The 26,285-nt window shown below is 41.1% G+C and overlaps 1 protein-coding gene across 1 annotated transcript in view; it reads left to right on the top strand.

Annotated features, from left to right (window-relative positions):
- The window catches only part of LOC132404830 (DEP domain-containing protein 1B-like), a 51,701-nt gene that overhangs the window by 18,122 nt on the left and 7,294 nt on the right, over positions 1-26,285 (top strand). The window contains exons 4-8 of the mRNA XM_059989352.1: positions 905-1,032; positions 13,681-13,811; positions 14,413-14,460; positions 21,627-21,767; positions 25,447-25,613. Coding sequence (XP_059845335.1) covers positions 905-1,032; positions 13,681-13,811; positions 14,413-14,460; positions 21,627-21,767; positions 25,447-25,613 — 615 coding nt within the window. The remainder of the gene's footprint in view (positions 1-904; positions 1,033-13,680; positions 13,812-14,412; positions 14,461-21,626; positions 21,768-25,446; positions 25,614-26,285) is intronic.

A 26,285-nucleotide genomic window follows, 5' to 3' on the forward strand; every position in this document is an offset into this window, starting at 1 on the left:
GGTAAACATGCCTCTGTCTCAACTTTTGTTGAGTGTGTTGCAGCCATCAAATTCTAAATTTGTGTATATTTACAAAATACAATTAAGTTGGTCAGTAAAACTATTGAAAATCTTTTCTTTGTACTTTTGTCAGTTAAATAAAGGCTCACGTGAATTAACATATCACAGATTTTTGTTTTTATTGCATTTTGGAAAATATCCCAACTTTTCTGGAAATGGGGTTTGCATAAATTGCACATATAGACAGAGACGAAAGAAAGACTTTTACTCGTGTATGTGAAGGATGTAAGAAATAAAGTCAATTCAATTCAACTCAAGTCCGGTTCATTGGAGAAACCAAGCTCTCATGCCGTGGCATTGCCTGTAGCAGCCGCTCAGGAGAGGACGTGATGGAGGCATTGTGGGAGAGGACAGAGGCTCATCTGGTGTGCTGGAACTGTAATCCATACTGGGTTGGCGGCTGGCCCCTCGCGCTGGTTATGCTTTCCATGGTTCTCCGCTAGAGGATAAGTTGGATTGCCTGTGGCTGACTCAGTGCGAGACAGGCTGATTTGCCTTTGCTGAACCAGTGCAAGATGAGGAAGGAACTGTTGCGTACTTGTTCTTGCAGAAACATGGCTCCAGGACAACATCCCATGCACCATCAATCTTCAGACCCTGCCACTGATGGTCTTGTGCTGAGATTATTTTTCTGATTATGTGTTATTGTATCTATATGTGCTGAGTGTGACTGTATGTACTGAGTTTTTCACTTGGTCCCAAAGGAATGCTGTATTAATTAACTGTATACATGTGTATGATTGAATGACAATTAAACTTGAATTTGAACTAGAGTTTGAAATTAAATCTTCAAGTTTAATGTTTTGATTGTTCATCACCACTCTCGTCGTTAAATCTATTGTAGAATTCTGAAATGTGGCACAAGCGCCATAGTATTGCAATAGGGGAAGTAGCAGAATGCAGAATTGTACGTCGGGAAGAGGTGTCCCAGGCGACTGTGGAAGGAATCTGGAAATCAATGACACTCGCACAGTATGTATATTTTTTGCTTCCCCTGTCTGGTTCGTTCTCCAGCATTCCTTGCACCCACCCTGGAATTTCAAGAGGCCCTATTCTCTCCCTAGCCACCCTTTTAATATAGTTATGGAACATTTTAGGATTTTCCATTATCTGCCTGATCCATCTCATGCCCTCTCTTTGTCCATCTGATTCCACTCAAGTGTATTCTTACTATTTTTAGTTAAAGGGATTCACTTATCACTGACATGCTAAACCCAGTGTATGCCTCCTTTTACATGACCAGAGCCTTAATCCCTCTGTTTGCCAAGGTCTCCAAGCTTGCCAGCTTTACCTTTCACCTTTCATGCTGCTCCTAGACACTTGCTATTACAATCTTGGAACAAAATCAAAGTAAATTTATTATCAAAATGCAGTATGTATATGTTACCATTACTACCTTGTGATTCCTTTTCTTACCAGCATTTACAGGACAGTTAGGAAATATAATAAAATGTATGAAAAACTATGAATAAAGACTGATGACCACTATGCAAAATATGACAAATTTGGAAACATAACTATTAATAAATATAAATAATACTGAGAACATGAGTCATTATGTCCTTGAAATCGAGTCTATAGATATGGAATCAGTTCAGAATTGTGTTGAGTGTACTTAACCAAGCTAGTTTAGGGGCCTTATGGTTGTAGGATGATAACAGTTCCTGATTTGATGGTGTGGGACCTAAGACTCCTGTACTTCCTTCCTGAAGGTAGGAGCAAGAGAGCATGGCTTATATAGTGAATGTCCTTTATCGTGGATACTGCTTTCTTGTGGTAGTGCTCCATGTAAATGTGCTCAATGGTGGAGAGGGATTTTCCTGTGGTGTACTGGGTTGTATCCACCACTTTCTGCAGTCTGTTCCATTCCTGGCCATTGCTGTTTCATAGAAACATAGAAAATAGGTGCAGGAGTAGGCCATTCGGCCCTTCGACCCTGCACCGCCATTCAGTATGATCATGGCTGATCATCCAACTCAGAACCCTGTACCTGCTTTCTCTCCATACCCCCTGATCCCTTTAGCCACAAGGGCCATATCTAACTTCCTCTTAAATATAGCCAATGAACTGGCCTCAACTGTTTCCTGTGGCAGAGAATTCCACAGATTCACCACTCTCTGTGTGAAGAAGTTTTTCCTCATCTCAGTCCTAAAAGGCTTCCCCTTTATCCTTAAACTGTGACCCCTCGTTCTGGACTTCCCCAACATCAGAAGCAATCTTCCTGCATCTAGCCTGTCCAATCCCTTTAGAAATTTATATGTTTCAATAAGATCCCCCCCCCCCCCCAATCATCTAAATTCTAGTGAGTATAAGCCTAGTCGATCCAGTCTTTCTTCATATGAAAGTCCTGCCATCCCAGGAATCAATCTGGTGAACCTTCTTTGTACTCCCTCTATGGCAAGAATGTCTTTCCTCAGATTAGGGGACCAAAATTGCACCCAATACTCTAGGTGCGGTCTCACCAAGGCCTTGTACAACTGCAGTAGAATCTCCCTGCTCCTGTACTCAAATCCTTTTGCTATGAATGCCAACATACCATTTGCCTTTTTCACCGCCTGCTGTACCTGCATGCCCACCTTCAATGACTGGTCTACAATGACACCCAGATGTCGTTGCATCTCCCCTTTACCTAATCGGCCACCGTTCGGATAATAATCTGTTTTCCTGTTCTTGCAACCAAAGTTGATAACCTCACATTTATCCACATTAAATTGCATACCAGGCTCTGATGCAATCAGTTGGGATACTCTCCACTGCGTATCCATAAATTTGTCAAAATTTTTTGATTTGGCATATCACCGATGCAAACTTGAAATTAAGTAGAGGTGCTGATGTGTCTTTGTGATGGCACTTGCATGCTGGATGGAGGACAGATCCTCTGATATAATACTGAGGAATTTAAAGTTACAGACCCTCTCCACCTCTGATCCCCTAATAAAGAATGGCTCATGAACCTTTGGCTTCTTCTTCCTATAGATGATAATCAATTAATTGGTTTTGCTGATGTTGTGTTGTGGCACCATTCAATCAGATTCTTTTTCTCCCTCCAAATGCCAACTCGTCACCACCTTTAGTTTGGCCAGTAGCAGTGGTATATCAGCAAACATAAATCAGGCATTGGAGCTGTACTTCAAAGTTTAAAGTAGATTTTATTATCATAAGTTAGTCATCACCGGCTTCTGTTGTCTCTGCCAAAATTATTCTAATGATAGAACCATCCTTTGTATCGCAGGTTTGAGGGCCACAAAGTTAAAGGATTGGTGAGATCATTGATGCAATCAAGTTTGTCACATTCTAGATTCTTTATCTTCAGTGAAGGCTACCAAACTCATGGTCTTTTTGTAGGAAAAACCCTCTTTTTATTTTGTTTCTCCTATGCCTTTATCCAAGAGGAATGTTATGGAGTTAGATACACTATACAACTTTATTTCACAAAAATCTGTCAATGCAAGTAAAGTAATTTACTAAAAGTTTGAAGTAAATTTATTATGAAAGTACATATGTCACCTTGTGGGCATACTCAATGAATCTATAGAATGATAACCATAACAGAATCAATGACAGACAGTCCAAGTTGGGTGTTCAATCAGAGTGCAGAAGACAACGAACTGCAACTACAAAAAGAAGAAAAAGTAATAACTAAATAAGCAATAAATATTGAGAACATGAGATTTAAGTCCTTGACAATGAGTCCCTTGGTTGTGGGAACATTTCAATGATGGAGCAGGTGAAGTTTTCCCCTTTGGTTCAAGACTTGATGGTTGAGGGGTAGTACAGTAACTGTTACTAAACCTGGTGGTGTGAATCCTAAGGTTTCCTGTACCTTCGTCCTGATGGCAACAGTGAAAAGAGAGCATGTCTTGGGAAGTAAACATGTAGAGTAGGTCAAGCACACAGCCTTGTGCAACTGTGCTGATGGTGATTGTGGAGGAGATGCTGTGGCCATTCTGTACTAACTGGTTAGAAAAATCAAGGATCTGGTGCCACAGGGAGGTATCAAGGTCCAGGTCTTAGAACTTAGTTTTGAGGTGCTGGTGGTGTTGAATGCTGAGCTGTAGTCAATGAAAACCATCAGTATGTAAGCATATTCAGTGTCCAAATGTTCTTGGGTTGAGTAGAGCCAATGAAATGATATCTGCTATTGACCTGTTGTGACGGTAGGCAAACTGGAGTGGATCTAGTTCATTCCTCAGGCAGGAATTGATTTGCTTCATGGCCAACCTCTCAGACTACTTCACAAGTGGATGTAAGTGCCACTACACTGTCAATGAGGCAGGTTAATATGTCCTTCTTGGGCACCAGTATAATTGAAGCCTGCATGAGGCAGGTGGGTACCTCAAATTGCCAAAGGAAGTCATTGACATTGCCTGTAAAAGTCCAGCACAGGCGTTCAACACTCCTTCTGGGCCAGATGCTTCTGTGGGTAAACCCTCCTGAAGGATGCCCTCACGTTAGCTTCAGAGATCGAAGTCACAGGGTCATTGGGATTTCTAGCGACCATGGTCTGTTGGACAAAGAGAGCATAAAAGGCATAGTAGAATTATGCTCACTAGAGCCAAAGAACTCCCTGACTTCCACTTCATTTACTTGTGCTTCTTTCCCGAAGAGAAGGACACTTCTGGACCTTCCTGAGTAGGGTCCTCAATATATTGTTTCAGGAAGCTTTCCTGGACATATTTCATACATTGCACCCCATGTAGTCACGACACTTTGGTGGCCCAATCAATTCGGGGGAATTAATTTCTCTCACTAATACATAGAAAACCTACAGCACAATACAGGCCCTTCAGCCCACAAAGTTGTGCCAAACATGTCTCTACCTTAGAATTTACTAGGCTTTACCCAGAGCCCTCTATTTTCCTAAGCTCCACGTACCTATCCAAAAGTCTCTTAAAAGACCCGATCGTATCCGCCTCCACCACTGTTGCCAGCAGCCCATCCCACATGCTCACCACTCTCTGAGTAAAAAAACTTACACCTGACATCTCCTCTGTACCTACTCCCAAGCACCTTAAACCTGGCAATACTTGTGAGCTGCCCCAGTACAATCCTCACTGATTTGAATTGACACAAGCAGCGCATTTCACATGACAGATCAAGCTAATCCATATCTTTAGCTAATCTTTATAAAGCTAATTTTTACTTTCCCACCTAGCACTAGGATATTTCCTTGCAAGGATATTGATCCCTCTCTGGTTTAAGAGCAACCCATCCCTCGTGCACAGGTCACCTCTACCCCAGAAAGGATCCCGGTTATTCACGTACATGAATCCTTGCCCCATCCACCAGTTCTTCAGCCACACTCTGGTTTTGTCTATCCTCCTGGGCTCACTAGCACGTGGTATCAGGAGTAGTCAGAAATCATTACCTTTGAGGACATGCATTTTAATCTGTTGCTTAACTTCCAACACTCATTCTGCAGAAATTTGACCTTTGTTCTGCCAGAATGTACAATAACATCTGGTTGTTCATCCTCCCCCCTCATACTTTTTGCAGCAACTCGGATATATCCTTGAATCTGGAAGCAATACACCATCCAGGTGTCTCTTCTGCAGCTACAGAATCTCCTGTCTGACCCTTACGGTCAAATCACCAATCATTATCACACATCTGCTCTGAACCTTGAAACCATGGGGGAACCTTCCATTGACTGCCGACTCCTCTTTCTTTTCCTGGTTATAACCCCTTTGCTTGTAGCCTGTACTTTAGGTGTGATTACCTCAGTACAAATTCTCACTTGTGAACTTCCTCAACTTCCGGATGATCTTGAATACATCCAGTTTCTTGAGCTGTTCTGTCAGAAGCTTCAGCTGGCTACACTTCTCACAGATGAAGTCATCAGCAAGACCTGAGGTTCCCCGCCTTCTCGCAACTTGGAGGAGTATTCCATTGCCCTAACTATGATCATGCCTACATTGAATCAAATACCAATACTGAACAACAAAAATGAAATCAGAAAGGGTAAGATGAGGGAGCACACACTCATCCTCATTAAGGGCTCAGAGGTGGAAAGAATGAGCAGTGTCAGGCTCCTGGATGTCAACATCTCTGAGGATCTATCCTGGGCCCAACACACTGATGCATTGCAGCTGCAAGGAAGGCAAGACAGGGCTGTATTTCAAGAGGAGTTTGAGGAGATTTGGTATGTTGCCAGACAGTTGCGAATTTCTACAGATGTAACATGGAGAACATTCCAACCGGCTGCATCACTGTCTGGTTTGAGATGGGGAGGGGGGGGGGTGGAAATGGAGGCTACTGCACAGGAACAAAACAAGCTGCAGAAAGTTGTAAAAACAGTCAGTTCCATCATGGACTCTAGCCTGTTAACTCATAAACAGAATATATGTACTTTAATTTACAGTTTTTATTATGTACTGCTGGTGCATAACAACAAATTTCACGACATATGCCAGTGATATTTATTCTGATTCTGAAATCCTACCAGTGTGCCTTCACCAATGTCTCTCAAGCTGAGGGCTCAGCCCCTCACTTTCACTATCACTGTCGTATAAGGAAACTTCACTAAACTTTGCCTTCCTTTTAGTGGATAAATTGCCCTCCAATTAGCTAATCAATGATACTTGTTTTTCAAAGTTCCTGTTTTCATTTCCAAGCACGTGGATTACTTGCTCACTCTCTTGACACACCGAAGTCTTTTTAGCCACAACTTCCCCCATCCCTTTACCTGCTCACTCTCATAATGGCAATTCCTCCCCCCCAAAAAAAAAACTCAAATAATATCTAATGTATGGAACTGCATTTAAACAATATATTGTATGCTGCAGTGTTTCTTGACAAGTGCATTCCCTACAACGCCAGTGTCATGCATATAAATTCTGAACAAGGAATTATTAAACCTAGTATATCCAATATATAAACTTGTAAGCATAACTCCTTTCCTCCTTTTATACCCACCTCCCAGTTGAGTTCCCCCCTTCCTCTGAATTTTGTATAAATACCATCCTTTCTCTTCCTTATCCCATCTTTGTTTCCACAGTGATTGAATATACTTTATCGTTATGGCTTTCACCTCCCCTTTATGCAAAAGCACCACTATATTTACATCAAAGGCAACACGAGTGAATCTGCAGATGCTGGAAATAAATAAAAACACAAAATCCTGGCAGAACTCAGCAGGCCAGACAGCATCTTCCTGATGAAGGGTTTTGGCCCGAAACGTCGTCACTAACTCCTCCCATAGATGCTGTCTGGCCTGCTGAGTTCTGCCAGTATTTTGTGTTTTTACTATATTTGCATCCTTGATTTTAAGTGATTGCATGGCTAGAACATCTGCCAGCTTGTTTCCTTCAAACCCAACATGTGCAGAAAACTGTAAGAAACGGATACACAAGCCAAGACCCTGTAGCCTATCAGATGTTGCCCAATCTCAAAAAGAACGTCTGGCCTACAATTTGAAATATCCTGTTTTAATACATGTCAAAACTGATGATGAGTCATGCTAATGCACTACCAAGGTTAAAATGATAGCAACAATCTCAGATATGAATACTGATATTTCATTTGATAATGTTTTCTTATGAGTCACCTGAAGCTCAAACAAACACCTGAGCGACCTGTCACTGGATCATTTAAACCATCTGTATAGATATACTCAAAGCCATAATATCTGCCTTACATTTATTGCTAAATTACCGGTGCTACTGATGTACAATCTTATCTTTTCTTGAAGGCTTAAATCAACCACAGGCAAAGGGAAAACCGTGGAGGAGCAACAGAAGGGGATACACTGGGCCCATATTCCATATTAAACAATACAAGCTTTTAGGCCCATTAATTTCACATCCACCTAGAGCTGAGATCTTATGAATGCACAGCTTCCAGTACTCTATTAATATAGCCAATATTGGATGACCAATTTTATGTCCTCACATTAGCCCAATAAACCATTGCTAACTGTAACCTGCATCCATTTCTAATGCGGAAATTGGGGTGATTTAATAGCATCACAACATAATCTCAATTCTTGAGAATGAACTTCATCCAAGGGCTTTAAAACTGCTAAAGGCTGACCCATAAGCAACATGTCCATAATCAAGGACAAATCAGATTAAAGCTATATATGTTTGTTTAAGTGACCTCCTACTCACACCCCAATCTCACCAACTAAACACATTAAGGACTTTTTTACACTTCTCTAGAATTCTGTTCACATGCACTATCCATGTTAGCTTTGTGTTGATGTACCTAGGAACTTTACACCTACTCTTGCTAAAAGATTTACCATATGACTTGATCAATTGTGAGTGTAATGTTCTTTTTAGAAAAACAAATAACTTGAAACTTTGCAACAGAAATTTTAAACCCCCACTGATGTACCCATTCCTCTACTTCATTAATAGCTGCATGTGTTTTCCTAACTACATAAATTATATTCTTGCCTCTCTTCCACACTGCACTATCATCAGCATACAACAATTTGGAAATGTTTGGGTCAATATTTAAGAAAATATTAATCATAATATTAAAAAGGAATGGGCTACACATACTCCCCTGAGAAATCACATTCTTTTTCCCATATTCCTTAGAGAATGTCATTCCCAGCCTAACTTGTCTGTTCCTGTCACATAAAAATCTTTGAAACCAATTGAACATGCCTATTCTCATGCTTACAATTTTAAGCAGCAATCCTTGCATCCATAATGTATCGTAAGCTTTCTCTATATCAAATAGAATTGCTACCACTGATACTTTATTAATTGCGCCTTAAGTATATCAGATTCTAAATGTAACACTGAGTCAATGGTTATTTTTCCCTTGCAAAATCCAGATTGGTATACAGCTAATTTTCCACTACTTTCCACAAAATAGCGAAGCCTTGCTATGACCATTTGTTCCATTATCGTTAGTGGAATAGGTCTATAACTGGAAGGATCTGATTATTCCTTGCAAAGTTCCAATACAGGGATAACAGCTGCTAATTTCCAGGAAGGAGGAAGCGGCCCTTCAATCCATATCGCATTAAAAAACCAAAATAAGTTTTGAATCCGATAACATAATATATCAAATGCCATCTTTTCCCGGTGATGTCTGACCAGCACCATTTATAGCCCTTTTAAGTTAAGACAGTAGAAGTTAAACGTCCAAGCAACAACTAGAACATTTTGTTTTCTCAGTAATCCAAGGACTGCTTGTCAGAACCGTTTCTCGATAAGCAAGCAGAGACCCTTCTTCAGTACTGAGAAGGAAGGGGGAAGATGCTAGAATAAAAGGTGGGGGAAGGGGAAATAAACTAGGTGGAATGTGAAAGGTGAAGGGCTGGAGAGGAAGCGATCTGAAAGGAGAAGAGTAAAGGGGAAGTAACAGGCAGGTGAGAAGAAATAAAAGGTCAGAGTAGTGAATAGTGGTAGTGGGGGTGGGAAGAATTTGTTTATCAGGAGGAGAAATTGATATTCATGCCATCACATTGGATAGTACGCAGAAGGAATACACAGTAAGGTGTTCCTCCTGCACTCTGAGGGTGGCCATGGAGCAACGCTTCGGAGTGGGAATCGGGCACCAGGAGGACCTGCTTGTGGCGGATGCTGTAGAGGTGATTGGCAAAGTCGTCCCCCAATTTACAGCAGGTCTCACCAGTGTAGAGGAGGCTGTATGGGAAATATCAGGACCTCTGTCCTTTACGTAAAGTGGCCAAACTATGTACACTGACATATGTTTTCGCCAATAATTCTGTTTTTTCAGTCATTAACTGCAACCTTCTCACCTTAGAAAACTGGTAATGCAGCAAGTGTTCTATCTCTCCCTGTTTTCTGTATCATACTCCTTACTTCCCCTACCTGAATCTTTTTCCACAATACTATCACAGTACGTTCTCCAATGCATTTTCTTTGCCCTACACTACTTTTCTCACTATAGCTTGAACTCTTTTATATTGTATGAAAGATGAATAGGAGTAACACTGTCTAACTTTCCTAGAAGTACTATTCAGCACCTTCACATCTCTATTACATTCATCTGTCCACAGGGCACAGCTTTCCTTTTATTATCTCCCAACAATCCGGGAATTGCTTTCTTGGCTATTGAACTGAGTAAGAACACATGGAATTATTACTTAACTCAATATCCTCCAAAACCAAATGATCAGGAAATGTACTTTCACACAAATCAAGTACATCCTAATTTATCTTTCTAAAATTCCAAGTGGAGATATTAGAACTTTTCTCTGATACAGATCTATTCCCATTCTACCGACATTACTCCCCACTGTTGTATCATTATACACATCCCAGTTACACTCACTTGCTATATCCTCAGATACCAGCACAAGGTTTATAGCAGAAACGGTGTTATTAAATAGGTTTATCCTTGTACTCCTACCATCATTCAAGCTCACCAAACACTTTTCTTCCTCTGCTGTCCTATTCACACTTCCACCCGCACTTTCCAGTATATCAGGCGTTAACCTTTCACTAGAGTTATAAAAAAATCATCTGCACTTTGCCATTCTTTCCTCAAATTTCAAGCACAATTGACTCATGACCAACTTCAATTTCCATAACTCCGTGCTATCCCATTTTTGACAAAGGTAGTTGAGGGGTGATCGTATAGATGTGTATAAAATGGGGGACATAGAATGTACATAGTCTTTCCAAGGGAAAGAAGACCAAAACGGTTTAAACTGTGTATCAGACAAGGTGCTAGTAAAAGTAGTTGAGGCAGGTACAATAATGACTTTTAATAAAGGACATTTAAGTGTATGGATAGGAAACGTTCTTGGGCTTAGCTGGGCTCATTGGCTGGCATGAATGAGTTGGGCTGAAAGGCTTGCTTCCATGTTGTATTTTGCCTATGATTGGTAAGTGGCTGACAAGGGAAATTAGGGATAGTATCAAGTCCAAAGAAGAAACATATAAATTAGCAAAAAAAAGCAGCACGCCTGAGGACTGGGAGAAATTCAGAGACCAGCAGAGGAGGACAAAGGGCTTAATTAGGAGAGGGAAAAAAGATTATGAGAGAAAGCTGGCAGGGAACATAAAAACTGACTGGAAAAGCTTTTATAGATATGTGAAAAGAAAAAGATTGGTCAAGACAAATGTAAGTCCCTTACAGTCAGAAACAGGTGAATTGATCATAGGGAACAAAGACATGGCAGACCAATTGAATAACTACTTTAGTTTTGTCTTCACTAAGGAGGACATAAATAATCTTCCGGAAATAGTAAGGGACCAAGGGTCTAGTGAGATGGAGGAACTGAGGGAAATACATGTTAGTAGGGAAGTAGTGTTAGGTAAATTGAAGGGATTAAAAGCAGATAAATCCCCAGGGCCAGATGGTCTGCATCCCAGAGTGCTTAAGGAAGTAGCCCAAGAAATAGTGGATGCATTAGTGATAATTTTTCAAAACTCCTTAGATTCTGGATTAGTTCCTGAGGATTGGAGGGTGGCTAATGTAACCCCACTTTTTAAAAAAGGAGGGAGAGAAAAACCGGGGAATTATAGACCGGTGAGTCTGACATCGGTGGTGGGGAAAATGCTAGAGTCGGTTATCAAAGATGTGATAACAGCACGTTTGGAAAGAGGTGAAATCATCGGACAAAGTCAGCATGGATTTGTGAAAGGAAAATCATGTCTGACGAAACTTATAGAATTTTTTGAAGATGTAACTAGTAGAGTATATGGGGAGAGCCAGTGGATGTGGTATCTTTAGATTTTCAAAAGGCCTTTGACAAGGTCCCACACAGGAGATTAGTGTGTAAACTTAAAGCACATGGTATTGGGGGTATGGTATTGATGTGGATAGAGAATTGGTTGGCAGACAGGAAGCAAAGAGTGGGAGTAAACGGGACCTTTACAGAATGGCAGGCAGTGACTAGTGGGGTACCGCAAGGCTCAGTGCTGGGACCCCAGTTGTTTACAATATATATTAATGATTTAGACGAGGGAATTAAATGCAGAATCTCCAAGTTTGCGGATGACACGAAGCGGTGTTAGCTGTGAGGAGGATGCTAAGAGGATGCAGGGTAACTTGGATAGGTTAGGTGAGTGGGAAAATTCATGGCAGATGCAATTTAATGTGGATAAATGTGAGGTTATCCACTTTGGTTGCAAGAACAAGAAAACAGATTATTATCTGAACGGTGGCCGATTAGGAAAAGGAGAGATGCAATGAGACCTGGGTGTCACTGTACACCAGTCATTGAAGGTGGGCATGCAGGTACAGCAGGCGGTGAAAAAGGCAAATGGTATGTTGGCATTCATAGCAAAAGGATTTGAGTACAGGAGCAGGGAGGTTCTACTGCAGTTGTACAAGACCTTGGTGAGACCGCACCTAGAGTATTGTGTGCAGTTTTGGTCCCCTAATCTGAGGAAAGACATTCTTGCCATAGAGGGAGTACAAAGAAGGTTCACCAGATTGATTCCTGGGATGGCAGGACTTTCATATGAAGAAAGACTGGATCGACTAGGCTTATACTCACTAGAATTTAGAAGATTGAGGGGGGATCTTATTGAAACATATAAATTTCTAAAGGGATTGGACAGGCTAGATCCAGGAAGATTGCTTCTGATGTTGGGGAAGTCCAGAACAAGGGGTCACAGTTTAAGGATAAAGGGGAAGCCTTTTAGGACTGAGATGAGGAAAAACTTCTTCACACAGAGAGTGGTGAATCTGTGGAATTCTCTGCCACAGGCCGGATCATTGGCTGTATTTAAGAGGAAGTTAGATATGGCCCTTGTGGCTAAAGGGATCAGGGGGTATGGAGAGAAAACAGGTACAGGGTTCTGAGTTGGATGATCAGCCATGATCATACTGAATGGTGGTGCAGGGTCAAAGGGCTGAATGGCCTACTCCTGCACCTATTTTCTATGATTCTATGTGGGTCAAGGTATAGGATGTACCAATGAAGAAATTGATCCCTTTACCAAGATCTGCAACATGGAATAATAACAATGGATGAAATAAGACTGCATAAGTTTGTATGCAGTGGGAGTTTTTTATTTTGCTAGCAGAGTGGAAGTTAAGAGTACAAAACAATTGAGTAGCGCCTGTAATTTGTAACACCTTAACAAATTGTAAAATTCTTGGCCCTCATTGCTTTTGGAATGCGTAATGGAGAAATAAATATTTAGTTTAACTGCAGTATTTAGAATTAGGATTTTGTTAGTATGATTAGGTTCCTGGACAATTTATCCAGAGAAATATGACTACTCTTGAATGCAGTTTCAAAAATTGAAATCATGTGTTAATAAAAAAACTTACCGGAATTGGTATTAAAACCCTAAATGTTCCCTATTCTTTAAGTTACTCTTTGTTCCTATCTGGACTATCATGCATGGGATTTTCTTTTGTTTAATTGTTGTTCATAGTGACTTCACAATCTGCTCCATAGTTTCGAGCTACTGACTGTTAGTGATTGCAGATGAGCTATTCTGTCCCATGTGGAGTCGGCAGACATGCTGGTCATGCTAGTAATATCACTGTCTTGAGAATAGATATTTAAAAAAGAAATGATATAATCTATAATGTTTTCATATTAATCAAGTTGTTACTGGAGTTATTGTGAAATGTTTATTGCACAGACTATAAGGTATGAACATAATAGCTGTTCATATAGTATGTCCCTAAGAGAAGAGTTAATATATTTTGTATTTGCCAATCTTCCAGTTTGCAGAAAATTCTGGGGCTGGCTACCCTGGAAGGTGTGTTGGATCCTAAACACCTCAACCCTAAGTATATCATCTACAATGTTCATCATGTAAATAAGCAAGGAGTGGTGTTTCTAGAGAATAAATTGGGTATGTATATTGAATATTTTAGAATCTAAAGGCTAAAATGACATTGAGAAATTATTTTTTGTAATTAAAGTTTAATTTGAAAAACAAATTTCAACTTGCATTTTTTGGTTTTGAACAATTTTTACCTTTCTCTCAATTTTGGTTGTTGTTGTGGGAATCCCAATGCTGGGTCACATTTTTTGCTTCTGGTGAATCGACAATAAAGTTTTCTGTGTGCTACCGTAAAAATTTCCGTAAAATATGTGCTACACAGCTAAATAGATCTGATATCCAAATATGCATCCTCCCTGTTAAAACTCCTATGTGGGAAGTAAGAACAAAAGTTAAAGTGTTTTTCCCCTTGTTCCTTGCCCAGTACATTAAGACTAATTGAAGCACATATAATGTTATTTGGATAAGATCAAAAAAGGCTAGTGATCAAATTTCAAGATTCTCTGGATCTCTTGTTTAACCATGTACCTGTGTGTGTCTGCTGCCAAACACAAAGTCTGTGGAAATTACAGAGAATATCTTTCCGAAAAAAAGGGTAAAATTGTTTAAGGTGGTGCTAAAGGTTAAAATGTTAAGAAGAGTACTAAAAACATTTTCTTTTTTTAAATAGATGAGCTTCCACATTGGGTTCTGTCAGCTATGAGGTGTCTGGCAAACTGTAAGTATACATGTAGTTGCCCATAATGTTTTGACCTTTTTAAAATAAATTTAATGAATCAATTAGATTTATAAATCTTTCAGTTGCAGAAATTTGATGGAACTTGAAACAGAGAATGTACTCACTCAAAATGTCTGGTGTTATGACACTTCCTACATTTTAAATAGGTTTGCAAATAAAAGTCTGCTGGGAGCTGCTGGAGAATGATTGTGATAGACCTGAGTTTACTGTTACTGTGTAGCTGATTGTTGGCTCTGGTGATGGGAACTTATTGAAATGTTCTTAAAATAATCGCCCTTTAGCATGCAGAATTGTGCAGACTGAGCATGAACTCCAAATCCATTCTTTAAAATTAAAAAGTATATTGAGTGCAAATATATTCATTGACTATTTTCCTTTATGCTCTTACATTAGTGCTCCAAAGTATATTTTTTAAAATGTAGATTCAATTCACCATTTGAGGGCAATTGTAAAAATTAATTTGATCTTTTAAAGTTCAAACCTTTCCTCCACCCCCCCATCCATTTAGCAGTTTTAAATGTATGAAGGAAATTCATACAATGAAGCAAATGTGACACGCCCAGTTGTGCTGGTCTATGCCAGATTTTCTATTTGATGCTATCTTGGAAACTTGAATGGACATATTTGCATTGGAGTCTTCCTGGGTTCAGCTTTGCTATGATGCTGCTGATAGGGATATAGTGTTTGCTATTTTTCTGTAGTTTGGCAATGGAGTGTGACATGACCTCTAGCATTTTTCTGAAAAAACTGCACAAGCTAGTGTGTAGCTAAAGATGATCTCTGGAATAGCATGCATAGCAATGAGACCAGACTAACTTGGTTATCTGTCCATTTAATGGGAACACAAAACTCAAGCTGGATCAATGTTTTGTTGAGACAACTGTTTGGTCGACAAACGTAACTCAAGGTTCCGGCTGTCACGTTAGCACTCTCCTTCTATCCTGGTCTCCTGCACTTCCAACGAAGTTTGGTGCTAGCATGAGGAACAGCACCTGGTCTTTCATCTTGACATATTACAAGCATTCAGACTACGTTGTGAGTTCAACAATTTGGGGCAATGCTTACCTCCATCATTCTTATTTACTCCTGGTACTCCTTCCAAATTGAATTTGGTGGTTTGGTGCAGCAGAATTTGAGTTTGCTTCAGTACGAGACCCGGGATCAAAAGTCCTCTTTTGGGCAGCTGCTCAGGATGAAGCTTGAAAGGGAATGCTGCATGCTTTTCCAGACCACATCTTCAATCACCAGAGAGGTGAGTGATTGTCTTGGCCTCAACACAGCTGTCCCAAGAGCAGCGTTTATTGGGAGAGAGACACTGACCATACAGAGTGGATCCAGTGCAGAGGGCCCTTCTCATTGCTAGTGAAATGGGTAGTGCTTATTAGTGTGTTCTGGTTATATGTCATTTTGCCAAAAGGCTCTGACAGTCTGCTTCAGGAACCCACCTGCAGGATGCACTGTGTCCTTACCTGTGCAATGTCCTGTGCTTTCCCTTGCTCGATTGATTTGATGTGTTTTTCTGATAGAACATTGCCGCAAGAGGGTTGTGCAGCAATATCCACCTGAACGAGACGTTGCTCAACTGTGAAACAAGCCCATCCTTCAAAACTGTGGCCAGGTAGTGTCTCAGCAAGTGCTGACACTTGGCGTTTGCCTACTTTGGTTCTACACATGACTTGATTCAGCCATACACAAAGATGGCCATCAGAATGAGGACAGTGTTTGATGGATTTCTCCTCCCCCCCCCCCCCCCCGCCCACTGTATCTCCTGATGTCGGTCTTTACACCCCCCCCCCCCCCCACATGTTATCTCTTAAATTTGAATGATGCTTTCTTCCTCATGGATTCTGACATGCTGCTGGTCAGAAATGCGGCATTGTACACGTCCAGCAGGTTTGGCCCTATCCTGTCTGTCAGACTTGGAGCATCTTGGCTGGTAAGCCGTTGCTTCTGGGAGTTTTATTTACCTAACGGGTATAGGTGGAGCCCGTCAGCTCCGCTAGGCTTGGTGGCTAGTCTCCTGCTTGCTGCCATCTAAGGTCCTTTTGATAAGATAGGAAGTTCAGAATTAGGTTCATTATCACTGGCTTGTGTCATTGGATTTGTTAACTTAGCAGCAGCAGTTCCATGCAATACATAATATAGAAGGAAAAATAATAAATAAATAAGTAAATAAATTGCAGTATATGTATATTGAATAGATTAAAAATCGTGCAAAAAACAGAAATAATTTATATTAAAAAGGTGAGGTAGTGTCCAAGGGTTCAATGCCCATTTAGGAATCGGAAGGCAGAAGGGAAGAAGCTGTTCCTGAATCAGTGAGTGTGTGCCTTCAGACATCTGTACCTCCTACCTGATGGTAACAGTGAGAAAAGGGCATGCCCTGGAAGTCCTTAATAATGGACACTGCCTTTCTGAGACACCGCTTCTTGAAGATGTCCTGGATACTTTGTAGGCTAGTACCCAAGTTTGAGCTGACTAACTTTACAACCCTCTGCAGCTTCTTTTGGTCCTGTGCAGTAGCCTCCCCATCTCCCCTCCTCTCCCCCGTACAAGACAGTGATGCAGCCTGTCAGGATGCTCTCCACGGTACATCTGTAGAAGTTTTTGAGTGTATTTGTTGACAAACCAAATCTCTTCAAACTCCTAATGAAGTATAGTCGCTGTCTTGCCTACTTTATAACTGCATCAATATGTTGGGACCAGGTTAGATCCTCAGAGATCTTGACACACAGGAACTTGAAATTGCTCTCTCTCTCTCCATTTCTGATCCCTCACTGAGGATTGGAAGTTCTGGGAGGCTGTGCAGTCTGTGGCCTTGCAGTTACACAGTTTGACAGAAGTGTATGTGGAGCATTAATGTTTGTCTGCGAGGATGGTACTGAGTCTTTAAGGTTGTGGATCAGAATCCCCCTTTGTGAACCTTATGGAAGAAGTAACATGACCACATGGTCCTGAATTGGAAGATGATTTTACGAGGCAAAGAGAGAGTCTTGCCACCTCTTTCCTTGGAGATCCTCCCTTGCATCCACCCCTTTACCGCAGAAAAGGAAAATTCTGCAAGTTGATCTGAATTGATGTGATCCCCTCTGATACTGTCTTGGTTTCTGAGCTGCTGTTGATGTTTTCTTTAGTTGCTTACCAGCACTGCAGTGGGGAGCTTTCTGCTTCTCCAACCTGCCCCATCCCTCTTCAGTTCTTCAAAGTTTACAGGGGTCAGCAACTTCAATGTTCCCCTCTCTGCCTTCTAATCTTCCTATAGGTGAAAGTTAGCTAAGAGGAGGATGTGGCGTAAAAAGCACACCAGCATGACATCAATGGATCTGACTGTGCCTGTCTTTGACAGAAAGCCCTGTTCAGAACTGGGCTGCATCTCTTACCATTTCTACCAGTCTTGAAGAGCTTTCCAGCACTGCCATATTATTCAGTTGAAGTCAGCAGCCAGAATGGTATGTCACCAGCAGCAGTGGAAACTGCTGGAGCCAGGGGTCACCAACCTTCTTTGCACTGCAGACCGGTTTAATATTGACAATATTCTTGTGGACCGGCCAGTGGGGGGTTGGAGGGGAGTGTTAATCATGACCAGAATATAGGTGATAAGTCAACTGTAAGTGGCTAATACACTCAATTTTGTTTCTAAAAGGGTTTATCTAATGAAATTAATATTAAACACACAGCACATATTTTCCTTGCATGAATACAGTGATAAGTCAATTATAACTCACTTATAAGTCAATAGCATCATAATATTTTAAGTAACGTTTGGATATTAAACACACAGCGCATATTTTCCCCGTATGAACATAAAATCATTGCAACACACCAATATCGCTGAATCAGTGGGAGCCCTGGGCTTGTTTCCCTGCAACAAGACAGTCCCATCTAGGGATAATGGGAGACAACGATACTTAAAGGGGGTTCCTTATGTCCAGTCTATTCTGCAATTTAGTTTTCATGGCTCTCAGCACTTTGTTCTGTCCTGCTTGCTCACGTTTTATTCACTCAAAAAATTCAACAGGTTTGTCTTTAAATGGAGGGTGCTTGGACTCAAGGTGCTGAAGCAATTTTGAGGGCTTCATTGCCTCATTAGACAGCCTCCTGCCTGCCCACCGTCAGACGCCTTGGCCAGGTGTGGCTGGTCGTGGGTGGGGTGAGAGGACAAGGTAAGGGCTGGAGGTCCCCGTGCCAGGGCTGCGGCGGTCACAGTCCGGAGAGGCCGACCGCCTGAGTGAGGACTGTGACAGGGCACGTGCCTACCCCTCTTGTAGGTAGGTAGGATCTATTGGCCGACAAAAAGTTTGGCTCGAGGGATGACTTTCAGTCGATCACAGCGAGGTAGCTGCTGTGCTACTTACTAAACCCTGAGCCCAAATTAGATCGTCTGCGAATATTTTAGCACTGGTTTCCCCACAGACATTTGGTGTGCTTAACAGGTTTAGAGGCGACACCCATCTGTCCGTGCTCAAGGCCAGTAGCAAGAGCACTTCTCGCTGGCCGCATGAGGCGGCCGGTTACCCAAAACCAACCAGTGATCCCTGGCGCGAGGTTATCACAGTGTTTGGGCGACTGATGATCTCGCGTGCGTTCAAGTTCAACAGTGGGCGAGACAGGGAATGAAGTAAGGTGCAGCTGACTCATATCATTTCATATCGCCAAGCCATATTTTTTCCTTGTGGCCCGTACTTTGTGGCCTGGTGGTTGGGGACCACTGTGCTAGGGAACATCCAGCTGCTTGCTGTGCGATGGAAAAGTGTGCACATGGATTAATCTGAGCAGAGTGTTTATGTTCATTACATCCATGGCAGGGATATGCCCTCCAAATGTATGTCAATGATTTGGACTACAGGATTAATGGATTTATGACTAAATTTGCCGAAGATACAAAAATAGGTGGAGGAGCAGATAGTGTTGAAGAAACAGAGAGCCTGCAGAGAGATTTAGATAGTTTAAGAGAATGGGCAGAGAAGTGGCAAATGAAATACAATGTTGGAATGTGTATGGTCATGCACTTTGGTGGAAGAAATAAAAGGGTTGATTGTTATTTAGATGGAGAGAGAATTCAAAATGCAGAGATGCAAAGGGATTTGAAAGTCCTTGTGCAAGATACCCTAAAGGTTAACCTCCAGGTTGAGTCGGTGGTGAAGAAGGTGAATGCAATGTTGGCATTCATTTCTTGAGGTATAGAGTATAAGAGCTGGAATGTGATGTTGAGGCTCTATAAGGCACTCATGAGACCACGGAGTATTGTGTGCAGTCTTGGGCTCCTTATTTTAAAAAGTATATACTGACATTGGAAAGGATTCAGAGAAGATTCACAAGAATGATACCAGGAATGAAAGGGTTACCGTATGAGGAATGTCTGGCAGCTCTTGGGCTGTATTCCCTGGAGTTCAGGAGAATGAGGGGGGATCTCATAGAACCATTCCAAATGATAAAAGGCCTGAATAGATTAGATATGGCAAAATCCCCATCCTAGGAGATCCTAGGACAGATACGACTTCAGGATTGAAGGACATCCTCTTAGAACAGTGATACAGAGAAATTACTTTAGTCAGAGGGTGGTAAATCTGTGGAATTTGTTGCCATGAATGGCTGTGGAGGCCAAGTCGTTGGGTGCATTTAAGTTAGAGATAGATAGGTTCTTGATTAGCCAGGGGATCAAAGGGTATGGGGAGAAGGCGGGGGAGTGGGGTTGACTGGAGAAATAAAATCAGCCCATGATTGAATGGCGGAGCTGGCTCGATGGGCCGAGTGGCCTACTTTTGCTCATATCTTATGGTCTTAATTGGTGACAGAACTTGCCTCGCCACAGCAAGATACCCAGACTGGGAGCTGGAAGTTTCCCTGACTGTACTGACTGTATTGCTAATCCAAGGTAATGTCCTTACAATCAGGTCTGATTGTTGCAGTAGTCTACAGAGAGAAGGAAGAATTTTTCCTCCTGCAAAGTCTTGCTAAATGCTTACGACTATTGCTCTAGGATGCACTGGCACCATTATTTTTTTAATTGTGCGGGTCTGCACAATATCTGCAGATGCTGGAAATCCAAGCAATACTGGATCCATAAAATACTGGAGGAACTGAGCAGGCCAGGCAGCATCTATGGAAAAAAGTACAGTCGATATTTCGGGCTGAAACCCTTTGACAGGACTGGGGGAAAGAAACTGAGGAGTAGATTTGAAAGATGGGGGAGGAGAGAGAGAAACACCAGACGATAGGTGAAACTTGGAGGGGGAGGGATGAAGCAAAGAGCTAAGAAGTTGATTGGTGAAAGAGATAGAAGGCCAAGGAAGAAAGAAGGAAGCCGGGGGTGGGGGATGGGGGTAAGGAGCACCAGTGGGAGGTGATGGGTGGGCAAGGAGATAACATGTAAGAGGGATGACAAGGGATTGGGAAATAGTGAAGGGGGAGGAATGGAGGCACTACTGGAAGTTTGGGAAATTGACATTCATGCCATCAGGTTGGAGGCTACCCAAACGGAATATAAGGTGTTGTTCCTCCAACCTAAGTGTGGTCTTAACCCAACAGTGGAGGAGGCCATGGATGGACATATAGGATTGGGAAGTGGAGTTAAAATGGGTGGCCACTGGGAGATCCCTCTTGTTCTGGTGGACAGAACATAGTTGCTTGGTAAAACGGTCTCCCAATCTACGTTGGCTCTCACTGATATACAAGAGGCCACACCGGGACCATTGAACACAGAATATGATCCCAGCAGATTCAGAGGTGAAGTGTTGCCTCACCTAGAAGGACTGTATGGGGTCTTGAATGGTAGTGAGGGCAGAGGAGTAGGGGAAGGTGAAGCACTTGTTCCACTTACAAGGATAAGTGCAGGGGGGCGAGTGGACAAGGGAGTCATACAGAGAGTGATTCCTGCGGAAAGCAGAGAGTGGGGGGGAGGGAAAGATATGTTTGGTGGAATAATTCCTTATTCATTCATTTCCACACGTAACCTGGTACATTGAGAGGTGTATGGAGGGATATGGGCCAGGTGAAGATCAGTGGGACTAGGCAGAAAAATGGTTCGGCACAGCCAAGAAGGGCCAAAAGGCCTGTTTCTGTGCTGTAATGTTCTGTGGTTCTATTGTGTGACTATGTGGTCCAAGCTGTTTTTTTATGACTTGTTTTCTTTTTCCCTTTCTCAGGGCCAAACGGAAGTGAATTGAACCAACCAATGTACCCAGGGTTTGAAAGAGACGTGTTCAAAACAATAGCAGACTATTTTCATAAACCAAAGGAGCCTTTGTTGACCTTTGAGTTCTATGAACTTTTTATTAACACTTTAGGTGGGTGTTTAATAATATGCACAGCATAACTCTAAATAAAAATAATATGTTTCTAATTTTACTGAGTAGGCTTCTTCGCTTGATAAGATTGAGGCAAGAGAATTTATGAGGCTAAAAATCTTTTATTGTTGCCTATTTAGTAATCTTGACTTCCAGTTTAGCAAGAACTTGTCTAGTTCCTCATAAAACAAGTTTTGCAGTGGTAATCTACACAAATGCAGCTATTGAATTAAGTTATGAAAAACTCTGTTCTGGAGTTGCCATCTTTGGACAGAACACACCATTATTAAAAAGTGCAATGATCTTGTTATTACAGATGTTTCATCCTAATTGAACGTTAAAGTAAAAATGTCTTGAATTTATCATGTAAGCAACTTATTGCAGAATGTCTTGACATTTGATAATGAATTAGACCATAAGACATAGGTGCAGAAGTAGGCCATCTGGCCCATCAAGTCTGCTGCACCATTCAATCGCAGCTGATCCTTTTTAAAAATCTCCTCAGCCCCATTCCCCGGCCTTCTCACTGTAACCTTTGATGCCATGTCCAATCAAAAACCTATTGATCTCAGCCTTAAATACACACAATGACCTGGCCTCCACAGCTGCATGTGGCAACAGCATGTATCCTGAAGCTGTGCTCTCTTGTCCTCGACTTTCCCATCATGGGAAACATCCTTTTCACATCTACTCTGTGTGGGCCTTTCAACATTTGAAAGGTTTCAATGAAATCCCCCCTCATCCTTCTGAATTCCAGCGAGTACAGACCCAGAGCCATCAAATGAATTGCAAGATACGATAAATTAAAGCATTGAACTGTTCAGCGTAGGGACAGGATCTTTGATCCATGATGTTGTACCCTACTCATCAAGCTAATGACACCTAATCCTTTCTACCTAGACATGGTCCACATTCCTCCAGTCTCTGTACTTTCATGTTTATCTAAAACCCTCTTGCCTCGATTATATCTGCCTTCATTACAACCTCTGACAGTGTATTTTAGGTACCCACCATTCAGTTTCTTAAATAAAAAACTTGCCCCACACATCTCCTTGAGCTTTCCCCCTCTCAGATCTCAGGGTTTGTATAATTTATTCATTCTTTGACAATAAATGTACTTGAATTTTGAAATCTTAAATGCATGCCCTCTAGTATTTACCATTTCAACCCTGAGACAAACATACTGGCTGTTTACTCTGGCTATGCCTCCCATAATTTTATAGACCTCTGTCAGGTCTTCCCTCAGCTGCAGAGAAAACAACCCTAGTTCGTCCAATTTATAACATGTACTCTCAAATCCAGGCTGCATCCTCATTAACCTCTTTTGCAGCCTCCACGTCCTTTCTATAATGAGACAACCCAAAATGAAATGTAATACTCCAGATGCGGCTCAACCAGTTTTATTTCCTGGTTCTTGTACCTAAGGTCTCAACTACTTCATGCTGGTGCATGTCATAAAGTGGTGCTTTACCACTTTATTAACTCATGCATCCACTTTCAGGGAAGTATGATCTCTCTGCATTTATGTTGTTAAGGGTCTTGCCATTAGCTGTGGATTTCCTGTTTGCAGTTGATTCCCAAAGTGATGTTGCCCAGATTAAGCACCACCTGTTAATTTTCTGGCATATCTGCAACCACAGCAACACCAATCTTTTGCCATCTGCAATCTTACTATCCACATTTTCATCCAAGTCACTGTGGAGATCCCTGCAGAACAGCACTAATCATGGACCTCCAGCCAGAAAAAAGACAAATTGACTACTAGCCTCTGGCTTCTATGAACAAGCCAATTTTGAATCTAAGAGAATGCTTACTAAGATCTGTATATTCAACATCCTTTGTTCTACTTTAACAATCACCTTTGTCATCTCCTCAAAAAAACTCCATCAATAGTGACTTTGCTGTATTATGATCTGCCCCATACAGAACCATGTTAATTCTACCTATTTAGGCCATGCTTTCCCAAATGTTCTTAAATTCTGTCCCTAAAGTTCTTCTTGAATAGCTTCTAGATGATCTATAATATCATCTGCAATGACAAGATCGTTACCCTCCTTGAACAAATGAACAACATTAGCTACTTGCCAGTCCTCCTGGACTTTGCTTGTAGCTAAAAAGGAAATTTGGTCAAGGCTCTGACAATCTCATCTCTCGCCTCTCAATAACCTGAGGTAATCTCGTCAAACCATGGGAACTTGTCTACCTTAATTTCTTCAGTGAGCCCATCACCAGTTCTTTCTTTATTTCAAAATGACCTAGCAGATTAACATGCTCTGCACAGATTTCATCATCCTCCATGTCTTTCTCCACTGACACAAACTACTCATTTAGAACCTCGCCCACATCATCATCTTCAGCACATGTTCCCTCCTTTATCCTTGAGTGGAATTGCTTTGCCTGTGACAAGAGAGAGTGACTTAAAAGCGAGATCACTTGCGGACAAGTTTGAAGTATCTGTTTTGGTTAATTGCCATTGAGTAATAGATTCATGCAACTCTAGGAAAAAGATATGCAAGGTTTCATTACACATTATTAATCCTAAATGGCCTACCCATTATTTGGATGTAGTGAGCCCGACTCTTGTGAAAAATCAAAGAACTGCAGATAATCTGAAGTGATAGCAGAAACAACTTGAAAAGGACCCATTTATTCCTGCTCTGTTTTCTCCATCCATGCCAGTGTATATCCAAGTTCTAGGTATTTCATTTAATGGAGTTCCTTGAAGGACCTTATCAAGATCCTTCTAAGAATCTAAGCCTACCAGATTTACTAATGTTTCTGATGTATCCGAATTAGATGCTCAAAAAAAATGTAGATAAGTCAAATCTGATTTTGCTTATATAAATCCAATTCAACTTGGTTAACGATAAGGGTTTTTTTAAAGTGCCTTAATATCACCTTCCTTTTTATTGATTCTATCATTTTCCTGCCTACTGCTGGCTGGCTAGCAGTTCAGTAGTTCTGTTTTCTCTCTCCTTTGTGGAATGTAGATCACGTATGCTTTTCTCAGCAGAGTGTTCTCCCAAACCTATATAATTTTGGACACGAAGAGCATCTAATTTCTCAATAGCTGTGGGGAATGTTGATCGTTCGATTCCTGGGCATTATAAGTTTTCATGGCCATTTAATTTCTAAAGAAATCAAGTATTTAATTCCTCCATTGTTTCCTTATATCTCATTATAAATTTCTAAAAAGAACCACATTCTCTTGCTAAATTTTCCTTTTTTTTTACATATCTATAGAAGCTCTTACAACATAACTTTATGTTCCTTTCTAAAAAGATTTGAGCACAAAAATAAAAATAATAAATTCAGAAAATGTTAGAAATACTCAACAGATCAAAAGCATTCGAGCGATTCAGAACATGAACTGTTCTTCCTTTCATGGATGCTGTTGACCTTTTGAGTACTTTCAGCATTTTTGGTTTTTATTACAAATTTTCAGCCTGTGCAGGTTTTTTAGTTTAAACAAGAGTAATTTGGGAAGACACTTAATTTAGTTTGTAGTTTGATTAAAATTGCCATATTACCTCAGCTTTGAGTAGTTTGTAGTATAGCAGCAGCTGTAACAATGTAGTTCAATCAGTTGATTTCTTTTAAGTTTTTAATACCAAGTTCAATTTGACTAATTTTAATTGTAGTGGCCTTCAGTTTAACTTTATATGTTTTCGAAAGCCAGGTCTTCTGCAGCAACAGCGAATTGGTATTGAAGCACTTCAAGTTTGCTGTCTTCTTTTGCCCCCTGAAAATCGGAGAAGACTCCAACTGTTAATACGGATGATGGCACGAATTGCTCTTAATGTTGAAATGCCCGCTCTTCATGATGCTATAGCAAGCAGAACATTGGTGAGATTTACACAGTTGATTCAATTGATATTAAGTCCTTTGTAAATCCAATGACAAATAACTTGTAATCAAATAGTTGTAAACTTTCAGTTTGGTTTTAAAAATCTTAATTTTTGGATGAAACCCATTGTATTTAGCTTTAAAGAAAATGCATTTAGATAATCATCAGCCAATGAAAACTATTTGTTTGACATTCAACATGTGAAGTATATCTCCGACTTTAGATACAACACTGTCAACTGCAGAAATTCTCTGATGACTCAGCAATGGTTGGGTGTATAAAGGGAGGATGGGAGGATAAATACAGGACCTTGGTGGAGGACTTTGTAGCATAGTGCAAGCTGAATCATCTGCAGCTCAACATCAGTACGTAAAATGAGATGGCGATGGAGTTAAGGAAGACCAAGCCTGCACTGCTCCCTGTTACTATTGATAGTGAGGACCTACAAGTATCTGGGGGTGCACCTGGATGACAGACTTGACTGGAGCACTAATACCGCAATACCGCAGGTTTCCCTGCTGAATTATATTTGTGTGCACTTGAAAGTTTGTCCTTGAATAATGTTTAGGTTGACATTGTGTATCATATTCTATGTGCAAACACGAGGAGACCTGCAGATGCTGGAAATTCAAACAACACACACAAAATGCTGGTGGAGCACAGCAGGCCAG

This window comes from Hypanus sabinus, chromosome 14 (genome assembly GCF_030144855.1).
Source record: "Hypanus sabinus isolate sHypSab1 chromosome 14, sHypSab1.hap1, whole genome shotgun sequence".
Lineage (NCBI taxonomy): Eukaryota > Metazoa > Chordata > Chondrichthyes > Myliobatiformes > Dasyatidae > Hypanus > Hypanus sabinus.